The following is a 19006-nucleotide window of genomic DNA, read 5'->3' on the forward strand; positions in this document are numbered from 1 at the left end:
CAGTTATATGGAGAAATATAAAGCCACCAACTGTCCAACAATGGAGGGAAAGATTGAGGAGTCTATATTTGATGGAAAGCATAACAGCCAAGCTCCAACTAAAGATTGATGTTTTCAACATTAAGTGGACGATTTATCTGAAATACAAACACGAAAAGGCAAATTTGAGTATGTATGATGTCACTTTATTCAAAAATACACTTTTAGGAAATTTGCAGTGACTTTATAACAGTATTACATTTATTTCATAATTTTAGAGAGATTTTTAAATGGTTCTAATCATGATTGCACTTGATCATTTTACCGTACATTGGAACATTACCTTAATTCATAGTAGACACAATATGCAGAAAGAGTATATTTAGGGAAAAGTGTGTTCCCTTTTTATTTTGATGTAGATGTTTTGTTTCTTCAACATCTTCACATCATATTGTAATGAATTACTGTAAATTTTAATTCTCCTGCATAGTCGTGTTGATCCAGCCTACATAGTTAGCGACTCTGGTGTAGACTCCATATGTTCCTTGCTTTCCGCAGTCAACCCCCCAGCTGACGATCCCAGCAGCCCAGAACCGACCGTCATGTCTCAGGGCGAAGGGGCCTCCACTGTCACCCTGGCAGGAGTCCTTCTTACCTTCAGGGACTCCAGCACAGAACATGTTATTTGTCAGATCTGGTACATTGTCCCGATTCCTCTTCAACAAAGCAACTGAATTACTGCATGTGGCCTGCTCCACCACAGGGACCTGCACGTATTTCAGCTTATTTGTTAAAATCCGTCTGGTGTCAGTTTCTGTAATGCCAAAGCCTGACACCAGTCTGAAAAAAAACAAAGAAAACAAAGAAGAGACAATTATGGTGAGCCCAGTAGAAAGAGGAAACCTGAGTCGCTTGTTTAAAAGATTCACAGTTGGCACAACAAGGAGAAAATAAATAAATAATAAAATACATTGGTAACACTTTACTTAAGGTCAGGTCTATAATGCATTATGAGCACATTTATAAGACATTATAACACATTCATAAGGCTTTATAAACGTTGTTACAAATGTTAATAATCATGTATGACAACTTATAACAAGGTTTTTAAAGTATTATAAGTGGTTACATAATGCATTATAAATTCAGCATTCATAATGCTTTATATTTCCATGCCAAAGTTACGACAGTGTTTGAAAGAAGAATCTGAAGTACTGGGTTACATAGCACATTATAACTATCATAACTTTAGCTAGTTATAAAGACTCAAAGAACTGCTCTGACATATAATAAATGCTTAATTTCTGAAACGGAATAATGCCAGTACTTCAGATTCTTCTTTCAACACTGTCGTCACTTTGGCATGGAAGTATAAAGCGTTATGAATGCTGAATTTATAATGCATTATGTAACCACTTATAATACTTTCTTTGTTATAAGTTGTCATACATGATTATAAACAGTTATAACGACGTTTATAAAGCCTTATAAATGCGTTATAATGTCTTATGGATGTGCTCATAATGCATTATAGACCTGACCTTTAAGTAAAGTGTTACCACATAGAATTTAATTATAAAGCATTATGAAATTAAATCCAGTAGTTGTTTCTTTACCCCATCTCTCCAGTCATGTATGTGGCACCCTCTGCTGGCAAACATACTGGCATAATGGATGAGTTGAATGTGATCCGGTCTTGAAGTTTGATCAAGGCAATGTCATTGTTGTAGTCTAACAAGTTGGGGTTGTTGTATTCAGGGTGAATGTGGACTGAAGCAGCATACACAGGAGAGCCCAACAGGGATTTAACATCAGTAAGTCCCATGTAAATCTGCAAATCAACAACATAGAAAAAAATAAATGGAAATTCAAAAACATGGAGGCAATGGACATGTAAGTAACACCTAAAATTGACCACTTACCCGTACAGTGTCTTTTGAAACTGGATTTCCATCATGAACTAAATTATGAGCTGCAGTCATAATCCAGCGGTCTGCAATCACCATGCCTCCTCCTCTTCCTCCATCAACACTCAGCATCACTTGCCAGGGGATGGTGTTTTCTGGAGCTTCACTCCCTCCAATAATCCTTTGATAGCCAGTGAGGAGTTTTGTGGGCTGGCCACAGACTAGATGGGATACAGATGTACATGTTTTTATTAAGTTTCACAAAAGAGTTTCAGTAAAAGAGAGAAAAGAGATTTAGATATTAATTAGGTTTTCCAGTGTTTTATTGTTGTAATAAAAAGCAATACCTGGTATGCATATTGGACTGATAACAATATCGTTGTTGGATCTCCACTTTCTGTCAGCCTCACAGGTGAACATAACTGCAGAGCAGAGAGATCAAGAAATAAAAATCAGTCAGTTATGTACAAATGCACTCCCGGGTGTGTCAGTGCACTGTGACATCACTGTTAAACTCGGTCTCACTCCCAACTAGTCAAATACCAATGCTTGGTCAGTGGCCCTCATGTCACATACCGACGCAAAGAGGCACCATTTTGTGGCAGTACCAGATGCACTAGGACGCAGCAATTTTTGACGCTCTAAGCAACTGTCGTAGTATGAAGAGCAAGTACGCATAGTGTGGGCAGAAGTGGGGAGGTGAATGGGTCAAACAAACTTTGGACTTTGACTAGGTGGCTGCTGTTTGTGTCCTGCAGTTATTTTTATAACGTAGTGCGTTCGGATGTGTAGCATATTTCGCTAGTGACATATGTCAGATGACGTATGTGATTTATGTCATATGACGTTATATTACATTTGCAGCAAACATACTTATTTCAAGCCAAATCATGATGGGTTTATTTCTAAACCTAACCACATGCTTTTGTTGCCTAAACCTGAGAAAACACCTAATAACTCGGGGGTTTTTCTCATGTTCTAAGTTTATTTTGCAAAGAGAATATGTGCATGTAACGAGCAGAAACTGTACATATCTTATGAAAACAAATGTTTATTTTGAAAAGACACAATGCATGTAACAAGCGTAATCCACAACGTGTCCTTGAGTGTCAAAAACTGACGCCAAAGGGGTACCTAGAGCAGTATAGTTTGATGGTAAGGCCAGTGATCAAGCGTTGGTATTTGAGGAGTTCATTGAATTCTTTTCAAATATGTTTTGTATCAAATGTACACTGAACAAAAAAATTAAACAGAACACTTTTTTTGCTCCCAATATTCACAGGTTTAGGTTAAATATCTAAGACTTCTTTCATGCACTCAACATATTTTTGGCAAAATTTTGGTCACAGATTTGTTCAAATCCGTGTCGGTGAGCACTTCTCCTTTTCCAAGATAATCCATCCTCATGACAGATGTGGCATATCAAGAGGCCAGTTGGATGTACTGCCAAATTCACTGCCAAAACAGTACTGGAGACAGCTTTTGGTACTGAAATGAGCATTCAATTCAAAGGTAACAGTTCTAATGGACATCCCTGCATCCCTGTTCTTATTGCAACCACCCCAGGGCACACATTTGTAGTAATGATGCTGTTTAATCAGCATCCTGTCAGGTGGATGGATTATCTTGGAAAAGGAGAAGTGCTCACTAATGGGGATTTAAACAAATTTGCAACCAAAATTTGAGAGAAATATTTATAGTGTGTTTGAAAAAACTTTAAGATCTTTAACCCAAACCTGTAAAAAAATGGGAGCAAAAACAAAAGTATTGTGTTTAAATTTTTGTTCAGTATATGTCCAGGTTTCCACTGGTTTTCATTTATTAGCACACTCTTAAATATTGCTGACATTGTGTATTCATCATGTTAAACACCAAGTTTGCAAGACCTATTGCAAAATGTACATCATTAGTGAGGGGGAATGCAACGGAAAAATCCATCTGCACTTAATGGAAACCAATGTCTGGTAGGAAATGTGGGAAAAACATAAAGCTATACATCACAGAATACAAAATGTTGATATCTTACCATTAATGCCACCAAGTAGAGTGTAAAAGGGTCCATTACAGTAATACTGAACAACAGAAAGGTACTGATTGTCAAAGCCAGACAGGAAGGCCCATCCTCCATTCAGCAGAGGTTCAGGTTCTCCACAATCAATTACTGCAGATGAACAAAACAAGGACATGTTATTATTTTGCCAGTGAGACGCAGGAAATGATCAAGCAGACATCATTTGGGGTTGAATCACAATATAGTTTCCATTAATTTTACAATTTTCTTGAGTCAAAAGAAAACATACTGTGGCATTCTGGTAGAGGGAGGTGCCACTGTCCATTGTTTTGGCACATGGTAGAGAAACTGGTAATCTCCTCACCATCCTGACAGAGAAAAGATGAGAACCGATAAAACATCAGCGTAATATTTGTTTTCATATTGCTCACAGTGACAAATAAAGAAGCTGATTTATTAAGTTAGCAGTTCATCTAACCATCATCAGCTTGTATCCTTGGTCACAGCGCACAAAGATGTAGTCTCTGTAGAAATACTCAGTCAATATGGGAGTGACCCTGCCCATAGCTACATCACCAGGAATAGGACACTTCACTCCTGGAAACACCACAGACAAGCAGACATGTAATATCAACTGAAAATCTATAGTTAGTTGCAATCAGACAATATTGTAGAAAATGTATTTCATTTAGTGACAAAATTTCGACAATCCTCCTCGACTCATTTCAACTGTCATTCCTCTATCCCTCACTGTTTGTGCTATAGTCAAGGCTCCAGCCGCGACTCTGGCCTTCATCATCAGTATGGTAGTCCAGTGTGACCGTGCTGGAGTTTGTAGCTATCAGACCTGGACTCTTCCCACCACACAGCTTGATGGGCTCTCTCTCTGGGATGGTCACCTTTTAAAGGACAAGTAGTGCATAGCTCGTTATATCTCTTTAGCGCCCTGTTCCATCTACAGTATATATAGCTGCTTGTCATTACCTCTAACCAGTGATGGAGACAGTTTGGGCCTTGCTCGGTGTCCACGCTCTCAATGTGGAAGTTGTCAGTGAAGTTGAGAGAGACAGTGAAGCCAGCTTCTACAGAAATGATGTACTGACAGGACACAGCATGAGGTGGGGGGTTTGGGTATCCTGGACTGAACAGATATCCCTCTGGCTCATCAAATATACCACCGCCGCAGGATACTGAGTGATTAGAAAAGAAACATTCAGGTTAGAAGTGGGGTTGTATGAGGTTCACATCCATAGTAAACGCTCTTGTCAACACCACTAGACTCCATTGGCTTTTAATATTGTTGATTTCACTAAAATCTAATGGGCATGGATGTATTTGTTAAGCATGGATTTGTTCTAGCAGACTTGCTGCTCAGTTTCTTAGAGAGCTCCCTCAAAGATCAAAGACTTTTTTGCCAAATATATTTATATACTGTAACTAGTTGTCATAAATGGGCAGTTCATTGACACAAGTGTCTTGACTGAAACAGATGTTTGGGGTGGTAATCACAACCGTTTGACTGAGCATTGTCTCCCCTGCTACACATCCTGGCCCCTCTAAAGTATACATGGGAAGTACACTATATATCTGCACAATACTCACACACGCAGCTGGTCTGGTCTGGGCGAAGCTCATAGCCGTGGTGACAAGAGCAGATGTACGAGCCAAGGGTGTTGAGGCAGATCTGAGAGCAGAGTGGACCTGAGCCATCGTCAGGTTCTGGCTCAGAGCACTCATCTCTGTCTGATAATGAGAGAGACATTAAGTTAGTGGGAGGTGGTTCAGTCCTGAAGAGTGAAGTGACAGAAGATTGATGAGTACTACCTATTGCCTGGTACTGAGCAGAGAAGCCCACATTCTGGTGGCGCTCTGGGTTGTTGTCGTCTGACTGAAATATGAGGGTGAGCGTGTTGCCTGGAGACAAGATGGGCTGGGTGCCTGGGTGATGCCCATCAGCCGAGTTCTCATGGCCACAAAACTTCCCCAGGATCTTTGCATCATAGAGAACCTGAGGGATCACATAAGGGGTCAAATCTGTATCATGGTGAGGAAGAGTGTGAGAATGATTTAATACACCATGCAGCACTCATCAGAAGCCAAATCTATTGCAGTGTTGCAGCTGAGTCACCGAACCTTGAGCAAAAGTCACTTCCCAAATCTTCTTTGTTTGGATTAAAGTCTGAGTCTCAAGTTTTTCTATTGCTTAAAGCTGCTCTAATCAATATTTTTATATTAACAATTGATGAAATGGCTAGGCATAATACTAAGGGGTTGTCCTGTTGACACACCCACAGAGAATTATCCGCTGACTCTGCAGTTCCCCTCAGCTCCACGAAGGTTTTTCAGCATCTTTCGACTCATTGTTTTGGTTTAAGGGCCCTGATACACCAAGCCAATGGTGAGCGTGTGTTGCCCTATTTTTTGCAGTTGGCCCTAGTTGGTGGCTTTTCGGCCGAGTCAGTATATTGAATCAACAGTGGGGCCAACAGAGCCCATCAGAGAGAGAGAAATCCCTCTGATTGGCTATTCAGCTCGGGTTGTGTTGTTAATGTGCTAACTAGCTGGCTAGTGTCTTTAGCCCGTCCTGTTGGTGATCCAGTTTTCATTTTTTTTTAATGACGATTATAGACTATCACTGCCTATTGGTATGAAAAGTAATTTCCTCTCACACGGGTGAAAGGTATGTACTAGTTGGCCGTTGCCTGTAGTCTCTGCAGTGTGTCCAAGAACAATGTTTTGGCCAAGACATAAATGACATCCAGATACTGGCCTTGTCGCCACTAGTTCTATGATGTCAGTTTGGTGCGTCTGGGCCTTAATGGCATCAGCATAGGTTTCAGCAGCTCTGGCAACCCATTGTGAGCTAACAAATCCAACTTAGCACCAAATGGCACAAACTGTTAGTGACTAATGAACCCAAGCTGCTTAAGAGGCAAATACTTCCATCAAGAGCTGGTGGAGATCAAAACCGAGCTAAAAGTAAAGTGAATATTGGACTAACATGTATCTGGTGGCCAAAAGCACAGCTAATTTGTCATATCTTCATAACTTTATCAGATGATAAAATCCCAATGTTGTGTTTCGGGCTCATTGCATTACATCTAAGTGGCATTTGAGTTTAACCAATGTGGTAAACTCTAGTATATTTCAACAAAAACAACATAGAAGTTTACAACTGTCACATCTTTTCTGGGAAAAAGGAAGAAATATTCATCCCCAGAAAGTGCCAAACAAAAGGTGGTTCCATTAGATATACCTAAAGGGAAATAAGCTTGCCTTTTAATTAGCCAACTCTGCCAAATTTGAGTTGACTGATTCTTCTGGCATCATTACATGAAAGATCGGATTCTCACTTAAAATAAAAAACAACCAATCGGTACCAAAAGTGGAACTAATGCCATTGTCAAAGCTTTTGTAAGGATTGCCAAGCTGTGCACCAGGACTAATGAGGAGTAATAACAACATAGGCGAGCACTATTGTCAAGATAGACAGTGCTAGCGGGGCTGTTCTAAATCAACATGTCTTCTCAATATTGACATTATAGTTTGTTTTTAGGTTACTCATTTCCACTCTTAAAACCCAAGCAAAACAGATATGTTGGCATGGAAGATATGTTGGTCTTTAGAGAGCAGTAAGGGAAAATCGAATCTCCCTCCCCAACTATTATTGGTTAGAGTGGATGCAAAGTCAGACTGAAGATGGAAACAGAACATAACGAGTTGGCAACTCTGTCTCATATCAGTCGGGAAATTAGCTATTTTGACTCCTATGATAGCCAATCAAGACATGCCTCCAAAAAAGCCTAAACAAATAACATGGGGCTGCTTCCTCATGAGATTACTACCAACAAGAGACCACTGCAATGAGAAAAACAAAGGGCCTTTTACAATACCCATGATGCACTTTGTTATTCTGAGATACACCACAGCACATTTTGGCAACAACAGCAAAACGTGCCGATGTATGTAGGACTACGTAGTTGGCAGAGAAAGGGTACTACAGTAGGTCATCAATATTCAAGCCTGAGTCAAGTTGTCAAAACTCAAGTGACACTTAAGTTAAGAACTCAAACACTACAACACTGGTCTTTTGTTTGGGATTTCACGTGTTGAAATATGGCTCTGACTGTGAGGGAGTCGTAATAGCAGCCTGCAGACGCTTCGATGTCCAGGTGTGTGAAGGTGAGCCGGATCTGGTAGCCCTCTGGCACACTGAGGTCCCACTGCTCCTGCAGGTTGGGAGAGTAAGGCTGGGGATAATTGGGGGACTGGACTGCCCCATGCATAACAGGCTCAGGTTCAGGCAGCCGCCAGCTCACACACACTGACACATACAGAAACCTGGAGAGATGAAGGGACAGAGACAATTCGATCTGTTTATCAGTTTGGGGGTCATCTGAGCTGCTGGTCCAAAGTTGATGCAAACAGAAAAAGAACAAACACAGTGACGCAATCAACACAACTGTTGCAACCATATAATGTTGTTGAGGTTTTATATACGGCATACTGAGAGACAGATCACTCAGTCAACCTATACATGCTGCTCATCTGTAATACTGGACAGAAGGTAACACGCTAATATAAGAAGCAGCTCCACAATGATGGCATGTTTACACAGTAAATTTTCAAAATCAAGCTAGACATTCATGACAAAAACTAATAAAGTACAATATACAAATGGGTTTAAAGTTCCATCCAAACTTACAAGACGATACAGTGAGTCCACCCCATCTTTGGATTAAATGCTGTATCCATGAGTGAACAGAGCTGCTGCTGTAGGAGCAAATGTCTCACATTCAGGTGAAACATTAAAGTCACAAAGTCTTTCCTGTGTTTAGCAACTCACTGCGTTAATGCCAGGAATATGCCTTGTTTGTCTTGGCAAAATCAAATGAACACTTGATTTGGGATTGCAGAAAAACAGGATCGATGCTGGAAATAATCCCTCTAACATGGAAAATTAGAAAGCTCTTGTGAAGTAGACACCTCTGATAAATTGCAAACTCAAATTTTTAGATTATTATCTAATAGACAAGAAAGCTAGCCTGATTGTGTTATAAGCAGCTCCCAGCCACTGTATTTCAACCCTGCCTCATGAACGTCATTTCACCACTAGAGGGGGCGATTAGACTTTGTCAGCATCCTCAAATGCAGAAGACATTGCAGTTCACTTATGAGGCAGACATGTTGGTGAAGCAGCTGATCAAGGCAGCTGATTGCTGCTGCAGAGGAGTAACGTGAGCACATTTTACTTTCTGCCTACAAAGCAACATCAAATTTAAAAAAATGTCACTGTGGTTGATCACACAGGACTTAAACTTACGGTCCTTCCTCTTTAGTATCATCTGGCCAGAGAAATACATAGAAAGACATACATAAATATAACAATAAATCATGAGACAAATAGATATAGGGCGTAATAAAAAAAATGTTGGTTTGTGGTTTTCTATGAGTATTTTTCACGTACAGCTCTTCTACTTTTTTTAGTCCACATATCTTATTAAGACAGCTGTTACTGTTGAATTGCTTTGTTTATCATTTGGACAACAAAATAATTTATTTATATTAATAAAAATCATTTTGTTTCCATACATTTGCTGCACTGTGATACACTGTATATCAATAGTTCAGTAAATGGTTTATCAGTATTATAGTGCTAATTTCAACCATGTCTCCTGGAGACATGGTTGAAATTAGCACTATAATAGTTGTGATGTGATGTAAGGTATTGACAACGGGCCCCAGTGCACGCCATTATGTTGGGCATTAAGGCATGCTAGTTACTTGTTATGTGCCTTAACTAACTACTCTATTATCTTATCCTCACATGATCAAAAAGAGACTTGACACTGGATAACACCAACATACTTATCACCCAGAAATCATCATTGCATGTACAGTATGTATAGGACAAAAATACCAAAGAAATAAGCAATCATTTGTTTAATTGAATTGTTTATCTATACATTATTCATAGATTATTATGTAGAGTATGCATATATTTTATTGCATATTTTGTTATAGATTGCTATTGATTATTTTACAAAAAGAAAAAAAAAGAAAACCATGATGGAGTTGAGTTTGCCTTTTCAAAGGCATATAAAGCAAATGGCACCATCTTTAATTTTTAAATGTGATTTTTCCTTTTCTAAAGGTGGCTATCTAAATTACTCACAAGGGCCTGTTTTCTGCCTGACATATAGCTTGAGGACCCACTCTCTATGGGCCCCCTCACTCATGGGCCCCAGTACAACTGCCCCACCTGCACTTTCTATATTTACACCCCTGTCTCCAGGAACTATTAGTCACAATGTGTGGTAAACAGCTGAAATGTCTTTCCATAAAAGGTGCTCTATGCTTCACACCATAATAGATTTAAATGTAGTTTGTTCTGGATTCATGTCAGAGGCAATTAGACAACTGTATCAATTATGAAATGATTAAATATCCCAGTGTATGGGGGGCCCTGACATAAACATGTCTGTGTGTATCTGATGGCAAAAAAACACAGTATATTATTAAATTGGTTAAAAAAAAACACATTCTCTGCAGATGATTTGCAAATTCCTTTAATATAAAAGTGTAGTATGAATGTGATCACATCTTAATGCTGATTACAAGATTATAATAGTTTCATTAACAGTTTTATTTTAGAGATCTGAATCAGTCCTGAAATGTATTACGTTATTACGGTTAGTAGACAAGTATTTTCTCCTTCATCCTTCCTCTGCCTAAGATGTTTCTATTGTATTGATTGTGTTTTTAATCCAGTCCACATAATTCTCCACCTTGGTATAATAACCCTTGTACTGCTTCTCCCGACAGGGGGCTCCCCAGGACACAATGCCAGTGAGATAATAACGATCTACGCCTTCAGCCAACATAGGCGTAACAAACGGACCTCCGCTGTCTTTCTCGCAGCTGTCCGTTCCTTCTCCTCCAGCACAGAACATGTTATTGGTGAAAATCATGCGTTTGTTAGTTTTAGGTGTGAAAGGTGTATTCTGACACTCTGTAAGGGATTTGACCCCAACCTGAGCGTACTTTAATGTGGAAGACGCAGCCCTGCGACCCATTGTCCCCCAGCCTGACACTGTGCCTTGTTCATCTTCCACTAAGCCCCTGTTTGGCTCTGGCAGACAAATGGGAAGGAGGTTTGGGCCCAAATCCACCCTGGAAGCTAATCTGATAAGAGCGATATCATTGTCGAAATTGGTGGGTTCTTCTGCGCCCTTAATGTAGCCAGGATGAATAATGATCTTCTCACTGTCCATGACAACACTAGGTGACTGATCTGCATTTTTTCCATCTATCAGTCCACCATACAGGCGCAAAGCAGTGTCCTGTATATTTTCAACCACATGAGCTGCTGTGACAGCCCATCGGTCATTGATCAGTGATGCCCCTCCTCTGCTCGGCTCTTTGATCAAAAGCTGCCATGGTATCTGTCCCATCTTTGCGTCCTTACCTCCCATAATTCTGCCTACACTTGTAGAGAGTTTTTCAGGCTTCCCACACACTGAAATACACAAAAAAGTCATCAATAGATTGATATGATTCAAAAGCTGCTAAAAGGAGAAAATATAAGGAAGAATTTAAAGTCGTACCTTCAATGCATTTTGGCATCTCCTTCTTACCACCATCTGATACCCATTCACCACTGGCACTGCAAGTGTACGTGTCTGAAATATTGATGAAAGCATATTGATGATACAAATAAGGATATCCATCACTTAATCAGTTAACCTCCAAGAACATTTGTCACCCGTTACACATTTTTGTCTATAGGTCAGTTTAGCTACTCTTCAGTTTCCTGTACTGTGCACCAACTGGGTCAGTGTGAGCTAGCTAATGCCATCATTCATTTAACGATTAACAATAAAACACCATCCCAACCCAACAGCATTGCCGTGGACATTGGACATTGTGCCCACTTTCTGGTTTCCCCCCAGGTCGCCCCAGAAAAACCCCTTTAGAATATTTAACTATGTTATTACTGTTTGCTCTGTTAGCACCGTTAGGAGTGTCAGCACAGCTAGTGGTGAACATGGTTGAAAATGCCAATTGTGCCGCTCATAATTGTGCTGCTTAACCACATGGGCTACCTGGGTGGAGACCTGAGGGTGGCTACCATGTTTTCATGGCAGTAATCTCCGAATGAGTGGGGCCACTAGCTAGCTCCTGCCCAACCCGACTGGTACACAGTACAGAGCAGCCAAGGCTAACTATTAAAATTTCAAAACCTCTATATGTTAAGTGTTTTGAAATGGGGTGTAAAAGCTGGCTGAGTCAGTGGAGCACAAGACTTAAAGAGAAGGCCTCTTGTACACGTCACGTCATTTAGCCTTTTTCCCCCCTAAAAATTAACCAGTTAATTACCAGTTAATGGGTGTCAGGCTATGAAAAGCAAAAATAACCAAAGCTGACAACGAAAGATCAATGAAACCAGGAAACTTTGTTTTCTTAAAAGCTAGTTTAGAAAGGAATCAAAAAAGGGATAAGTAAAAGCTTCCTATAATCACCATCTCCTTCCAGTGTGTAGTACTTTGAACTGCAGTTAAAGTGGATCTGGTCTTTATACAGAGTTTGCCGGTCATCTGAGTCCACCAACTCAAGGATGCCATCTTCTGGGATATCAGGGAAGCCACAATCCACAGCTACACATGGAAAAAAAACATTGTGAACGATAGTGTGGAAAAAAAAGGCATTCAGATTAGTCAAATTAGAAACAGGTCAAATGCGTCAGACTCACGTTCACAGACGTAAGTGGGAGTCCAAACTCCTGTAATCTGGCATGTGGTCGTGTATTCTGATATCAGCGTCTGGGTGCCTTGCTACTTTGCAAAAGGAGAACTTAATTAGCTTAATTGTGGCTTAAATACATCAATGTAAATTAATTAAAAGGTTCTGGTTCTCTGTACACTCACAGTATTCGCAACATAGCCAAGTTCACAAGTTACTGTCCCTGTTTCGCCAGGAGAATATTCTGGTTTCTGAGGAGTCAGGGTGGAGTGTGGGGTCACCACCGCCTGACAGACCTTTTCTGCAATTAGCACGTGAAAAGAACGATTGTGATCATTTTCAAACTAATATCGAAACAAATACTCTTTCCCATTGAGAGGAGGCTGCAGTACCTGTGGTCTTGAAGTGGAGAGTGAAACCTTTGTTGGTGCCATAGCCATCAGAGGTGAAGTGTATTTGGACATGATGTGAGTAAGTGAGGACGGGAGAGGGGGGAGGCGTTTTACCACAGAATGGCCCCAGAGTCCCAGAAGGGGTCTCAATCTGCAAACAAAGCAACACAGGTTACATCTCACACTGTAGTTCATGTCCTGACTTCCTCTCTGCTTTGTTCCATCTGGTGAATCATGCACATGTACAGTATGTGCGCCCACCAGCATGTACAGTGCCTCAAAAACATTCATCCCAAATATAAAATACAGAGAAAACCACTTTATAAAATGAAACAAACTCTTGTCTGATATGATCAAAATTAAGCTTTTTGGTCATCAAACTAAACATCATGTTAGACTGTAAATCATCATGAACATAGCATACTACTGTGGGGATGCTTCTCTGTTTTCCAGTGAGCCACTTGGCTCAAACATAAAGCAAAAGCTACATGGCAAAGGCTCTGAAACAACAGTCAAATGTAGATACAGAGGAATGGAGAAAGAGTGCAGTGTCCAGATGTGCAAAGCTGACAGAGATCACGAAGACTGAAAGCTTTGATTTCTGCCAAGGGTGCATCTACTAAATACTGACTTAATGGAGGGGGAATACTTAAGCAAAAAGTTTTGTATTTTACATTTTTGCTCAAATGTTTATAACATAAAACCTGCCTTTTTTTGTCTTTTGAAGGAGACAACTGTAGAACACAACTGGGAAATACCTGGTGTTTATTGTTGCTGCCAAAGTTCCCTGGTGATTTTGTGTTTGTCACTCTACATGTGGGATTCCACTACCTTGATTCCCACTGTGCAGAGTGTGAAAAACTTTTTGCATAAAGTACATCACACCCCCGATTTCAGCCTTGCTGTCAAATCTTGGTTAAATGACCAATATTTATTATATTTTCACTTCCTCGTGTCCTTCAGGGTACAGAGACAGCTAGCTAGCAGACAGTGGATCCTCTGCTCTGAGCATCCCAGCCAAACACAAAATATCAGTGTTGTTGGCACGGTTCCCACGGTCATGGAATATCTGGAAAAGTCATGGAATTTCACAATCATATTTTCCAGGTCTGGATGAGTCATGGAATTGTCAGTCATTGAAAGTCTTGGAAAAGTCATTGAATTTTGTTATGCATAATGAAATTATGTAAAATTACGTAAAATGCAAATTCATTTTATTTAGCTATGCAGTAAAGGTAGCTTTAATATGTGTCTGTGTGACATCATTTTGTTAACCATCACATACGTTTCATCTTTGCTTCCCTTGGTTCATCTCTCCTTTCCTGTATGCCAGCTAGCTGAAACTGTGTTTGAATAGAGTTTTAATCTGATAAGACTGAAAAACATTGGGCAAGAGGGGCAAGAATAAAAACTTTGTAATGAGTCCTTAAAGGGTCATGGAAAAGTTTATTAATTTTGTCCATGAAAATGTATGAGAACCCTGTGTTATTTTCAATATCTTGATCTGTGTGACATTAACGCTACTCATTGGTAAATTAAAAAGAAAAAAAATAGATGTTATCAATTATGTTGAGATTTTAAAATACATAAAAGAAAAATGCAAAAATGCAAAAGATAAACGATGTCTTAGCATTTTTCAGCCTTATGAAACAATGATTTAAGGGATTTCAGATCTAATTAAGACCTTATTTTTAGATGAATAACTTAAGTGCCTTTTAAGACTTTTTAAAGATCCGTGGGAACCCTGTGCTACATGATCAAAATAGGATGTGTTCTGTTTGTCGAATCCAAAGTTACAACACTTCTGTGTGAACTTCCTCTTTGTTTCCTGCTTTGTTAAGCTTTATAAAAATGTGGTATTTACATATTTTAACTCAACACCTACCCTCAGTGCGTCTATGCATTGGCCATCGCTTTGCTCCACATCGAAATCTTGAGAGAAGTGTAGCTCCAGCTGCAGGGTGTCCTCCACAGACAGTGTGTACTGACAGTTGGCATTCTCTGCATATGAGCTAGGCCAAGAGGGAGTGGATATGTCCCCTTCCCTCAGCCCAGACAGATCCTGGGTACAACTCACTGTATTCAAGACAAGAGTTCATTTGTCATAATCATAATCATACATATTACACAATCAGCCTCCTTCTCGTGTTTCTCCTCCTTCCCCCGCAGGTTTGCCTGCTTCTGCTTCCACTATTTCCCCATTTTCACTTCATGTTTCACTTTTGTTTCACCTTCCTTGATTTGTCTTCCTCTGTTTAATGTCAGCTCCTCATTCTGATCTCTCGGTTTACTGATCCTAATCATGAAGTTATTTGTACCCGTGCAAGTGTGTTTGTCCGCGTCCAGGTAGTAACCATGGCGACAGGAGCAGTGGTACCCTCCAATGTAGTTGTGGCAGAACTGGGTGCATTTGTTGTCAGGGTCGTCATGCTCACATTCGTCAAAGTCTGTGGGAGCAAATTAATTAAAGGTCAGAGCATGACACATGAGACATTTTAAAAGAATGGTTGGACATTTTGTGCCTGTTCACTCTGTTGGTGGGTTCTGCGTTTCTGATCAGCACTGTACGTTTCCTCTACCAGGGCGTGGGATTGATTAGTAGGAGGTGAAACCTGAAACTGAGCCTGGTAAGGCTTCATGTCACTCTTATGTCTTTGCAGTTATTACCGATTTCATTAGAAACTCTAGCTGTTTATTTTAATCATCATAATGCGTTTCTGGCCATCTGTTGTTTTGGTCGTGATGATTCACTTATTTGAGGCTGCTTTTCTTCTAACCACCTGCACAAGCATTCTAAACTCTAAAGCTAATTCTAACATTCATGCCAATATGGGGAAGAGGTGCATCCTCTATATAATTCACCAGTTTACCTTTTATTGAGGCTTAAAGTTACACATTTTTAAAGGCAGTGCCACTTGAGTGACAGGCTGTCTGCAAGGCGTCACTACATACTGTGGGTCAGATCCACACCTTGCTCTTCCACATCTTCACCCTTTCATCCACATATGGTCACTTCTGGCTCCAAAAAAACAAGATGGCACTGACCAAAATGCAGAACTTAAAAACCAATGGGTAGCATCAGGGGAGCTATGTCTATTATTTTACACAGTCTATCGCAGAGACTTAAGATGAGAAGACCGATCCTACTCACACGTCTTTGCTGTAAAAGCAAAGTCAGCAGCCAGTTAGCTTAGCTTAGCATAAAGACTGGAAACAGAGGGGAAACAGCGAGCTCAGCTCTGTCCAAAGGTCAGGCTGTTAGACAGGACTATTATGAGACATCAGTCACTGTCAGTGCCTTTGAATTGAAACTGAAAGCCTTAATGCTAATTACACTTCAGTAGCGTGTGCTTGAGTTCTGTATTTGGCATCTTTTTACTTGAAAATGTAAAATTTTGTCATGTTTTTATTTACTTACATATTGTTAGTTTGTTAGTTAGCAGTTTATTTCAAACATGTAAGTAGCAAATAAACAAAATAATAATACAGTCTTATGCAGACAAAAAAAGAGGTTACTGAAGGAAGCATGAAAGCTGAAAACAACATATGATTTGCTTAACATGTCCAAAAACAAGTGGGAGGAAGTACAAAGTTATTTATTTCCACCCCTTCTCCATAAATTAATAATTGCTCCCCATCAGTATAAAGCTGTACAATAATTAACTCTCATAGACCTACTATAATATATCAAAGTCATTCATTCATCTTCTAACCGCATCATCCTCTTGAGGGTCACGGGGGGGGGGGGGGGGGGGGGGCTGGAGCCTATCCCAGCTGACATCGGGCGAGAGGCAGGGTACACCCTGGACAGGTCGCCAGACTATCACAGGGCTGACACATAGAGACAGACAACCACTCACGCTCACATTCACACCTACGGACAATTTAGAGTTATCAGTTAACCTAATCCGAGAACCCACGCTGACACGGGGAGAACATGCAAACTCCGCACAGAAGGGCTCCCACACCCGGGATCGAACTGGGAACCCTCTTGCTGTGAGGCGACAGTGCTAACCACCACACCACCATGCCGCCAATATATCAAATTAATTGACAATAATATTTGTCTTACAGCAGGATATACAATAATTACAAAAATACTTAGAAAAAAAAATTCTTATAAATATATATATGTTATTCAATTTTTATATCCTTATCCAATCATGACCGATGTGTTTTGCTTTGTCAATCTGTGTATACATACACACAAACTATGCACATAGACACAAGCTATGTAAATACACATGCTCACACATACATACACAAAACAGATGGCAATAAATAAATGAATAAATAAAGAGTAAACACCTGCTGATAGTAAAACACCTTCCTCATTCTTATACCTTGTGACTCAAACTGCTAAATAAGACACAAATCGCATTGATATAGAAGTCAGATTCCCTCCTCTACATATCAAAATGGATATCAGAAATAGAAACAAAATTATGTATGCCCTGAAAAACAAATGTAGATATATTTTCCCAGTTTTTTAAACAATCTTGCAGCCTTTATTGAATACATTTATTGAATACATCACCTCTATCAACTGTGGACTCACAGTTATCTTTGAATTGATTCCAATGTAGGCGACACTAAAGACCAGGAACAATGGTTGAGGTATCTCAGTGATACGTATGTCATCACATAAGAATTGTTCATTTATTTATCCTATATAATTATCATTATTTATTATGTATTATCATTATTATTACTTTTATTATTGTAGTTGTTGTTTTTGTTTTACCTCCTTGTTTTCTGTTCTCCGTGTATTATTTGTGCATGTATTATTTGGAATAAGTTAGGAGAATTTGTTTTTTAAAAAAAGGAAAGACACAGCACACCACAGTGTAAGCCATTCCCAAGTCAGCTTTCAGAGCTATAAACTGCAACCATTGTGAATTGTTGCCTAAAAATATCACCCTCCTAACAATACGGTTACAAAAGTATTCACAATTAAAAAACACACGCACGTACAAACTGAGCTCTTCTGGGGAATAGGAGAGAATAAAATGGGAACAAACACAATGGACTCTCACAACTAGGTATCTCACTTGTTTTTCTCCTCTACTGTATGTCTCACCTTGATCGGTGTAGAAGCCTCTGAAGCCAGTGTGCCTCTTGATGTTTGAGTAGTCGGAGTGGAACGTAAGAGTGAGGCAGCCGCCCGATGTGGAGTGGAGTAAGGGATTAACAGAGGACTCAAGCTCCTCAAATTCCCTTTTGCCACACAGAACTGCGATTAGGTTTCCATTTGAAAAGACCTGGAAAAAAATATGTCGTAGAGGGCACAATAAGACATCGCCAAGTAACTTGACTCCTCAAAATACACCCATTTGAAGTTTATCATGACCCCTGACCTTCACTGCGTCGTTTTCACAGTCATGGCTGTCCTCCAGGTCCAGGTGGATGAGCTTGATGGAGAGGGTGTGACCTTTGGGGGCACACCTGCTCCAGTTTAGACTGGCATGGGGCAAGTATCCAGTGGGATACCCTGGAGACTCTACCCACCCCAGCAGCGTTGAGTAGGCCGAGCGGGAGAGCAGGAGAAGCAGGAGACTGAGGGAAGGGGTGGAAGGTAAGAAAAATTCAGGGAAGCGGGTGAAACATTGTAAAGAAACAGAGGAGGAAGTGGAGAAAATGCAGGGACCACAAAGTTAAGACAGAAAAAGGTATTACTTAAAGTTGCGGTAAAACAAAGGCAAAGTATTATCACAATCCATTAGCATCCATCCATCTTACAAGCCCTCTCGTGAAATTACCAGTTTTATATGACTAAAATGCAAAAATCTGAACTCACCTTAATCTTAACATCATGATCCGATCAAATCTCCTCACAAATAAACTACCTCAACATTTCTCCTTCCCCTTTTCTTCATGATTTACTTTTCATTTCTCTCTCTTTCGTGCTGCCCCCCTTTCTCCCTCACTCATATTTTGCAAACGTAGGCATTTTATAGATCTATTTCGAGATTGTT

At 40.0% G+C, this 19006-nt stretch overlaps 1 protein-coding gene across 1 annotated transcript; it reads right to left on the reverse strand.

Moving 5' to 3' along the window:
• Window positions 1–163: 163 nt before the first annotated feature.
• On the reverse strand, window positions 164–18978 carry LOC117266086 (ovochymase-like). Its single transcript, XM_078171211.1, has 24 exons — window positions 18829–18978; window positions 18389–18587; window positions 18112–18292; window positions 15350–15478; window positions 14917–15107; window positions 13032–13182; window positions 12825–12940; window positions 12650–12731; window positions 12420–12554; window positions 11505–11579; window positions 10635–11416; window positions 8603–8739; window positions 8025–8238; window positions 5722–5905; window positions 5500–5640; window positions 4882–5087; window positions 4649–4796; window positions 4376–4494; window positions 4187–4265; window positions 3913–4047; window positions 2234–2308; window positions 1902–2107; window positions 1596–1810; window positions 164–819 (listed from the first exon to the last, which is right to left on the reverse strand). The coding sequence occupies exons 1-24, from the start codon at window positions 18843–18845 to the stop codon at window positions 453–455; spliced, it is 4284 nt and encodes a 1427-aa protein (XP_078027337.1). The 5' UTR covers window positions 18846–18978; the 3' UTR covers window positions 164–452.
• Between the last annotated feature and the right edge of the window lie 28 nt (window positions 18979–19006).

Source organism: Epinephelus lanceolatus, chromosome 10 (genome assembly GCF_041903045.1).
Source record: "Epinephelus lanceolatus isolate andai-2023 chromosome 10, ASM4190304v1, whole genome shotgun sequence".
In the NCBI taxonomy this organism is placed as follows: Eukaryota; Metazoa; Chordata; class Actinopteri; order Perciformes; family Serranidae; genus Epinephelus; species Epinephelus lanceolatus.

Excerpts from the sequence above, each read along its gene's own strand:
- LOC117266086 (XM_078171211.1), bottom strand. Across the intron at positions 18,293-18,388 it reads GTGAAAACGACGCAGTGAAG|GTCTTTTCAAATGGAAACCT; the intron begins GTCAGGGGTCAT and ends ATTTTTTTCCAG. Across the intron at positions 5,641-5,721 it reads TGCTCAGTACCAGGCAATAG|ACAGAGATGAGTGCTCTGAG; the intron begins GTAGTACTCATC and ends TCTCATTATCAG.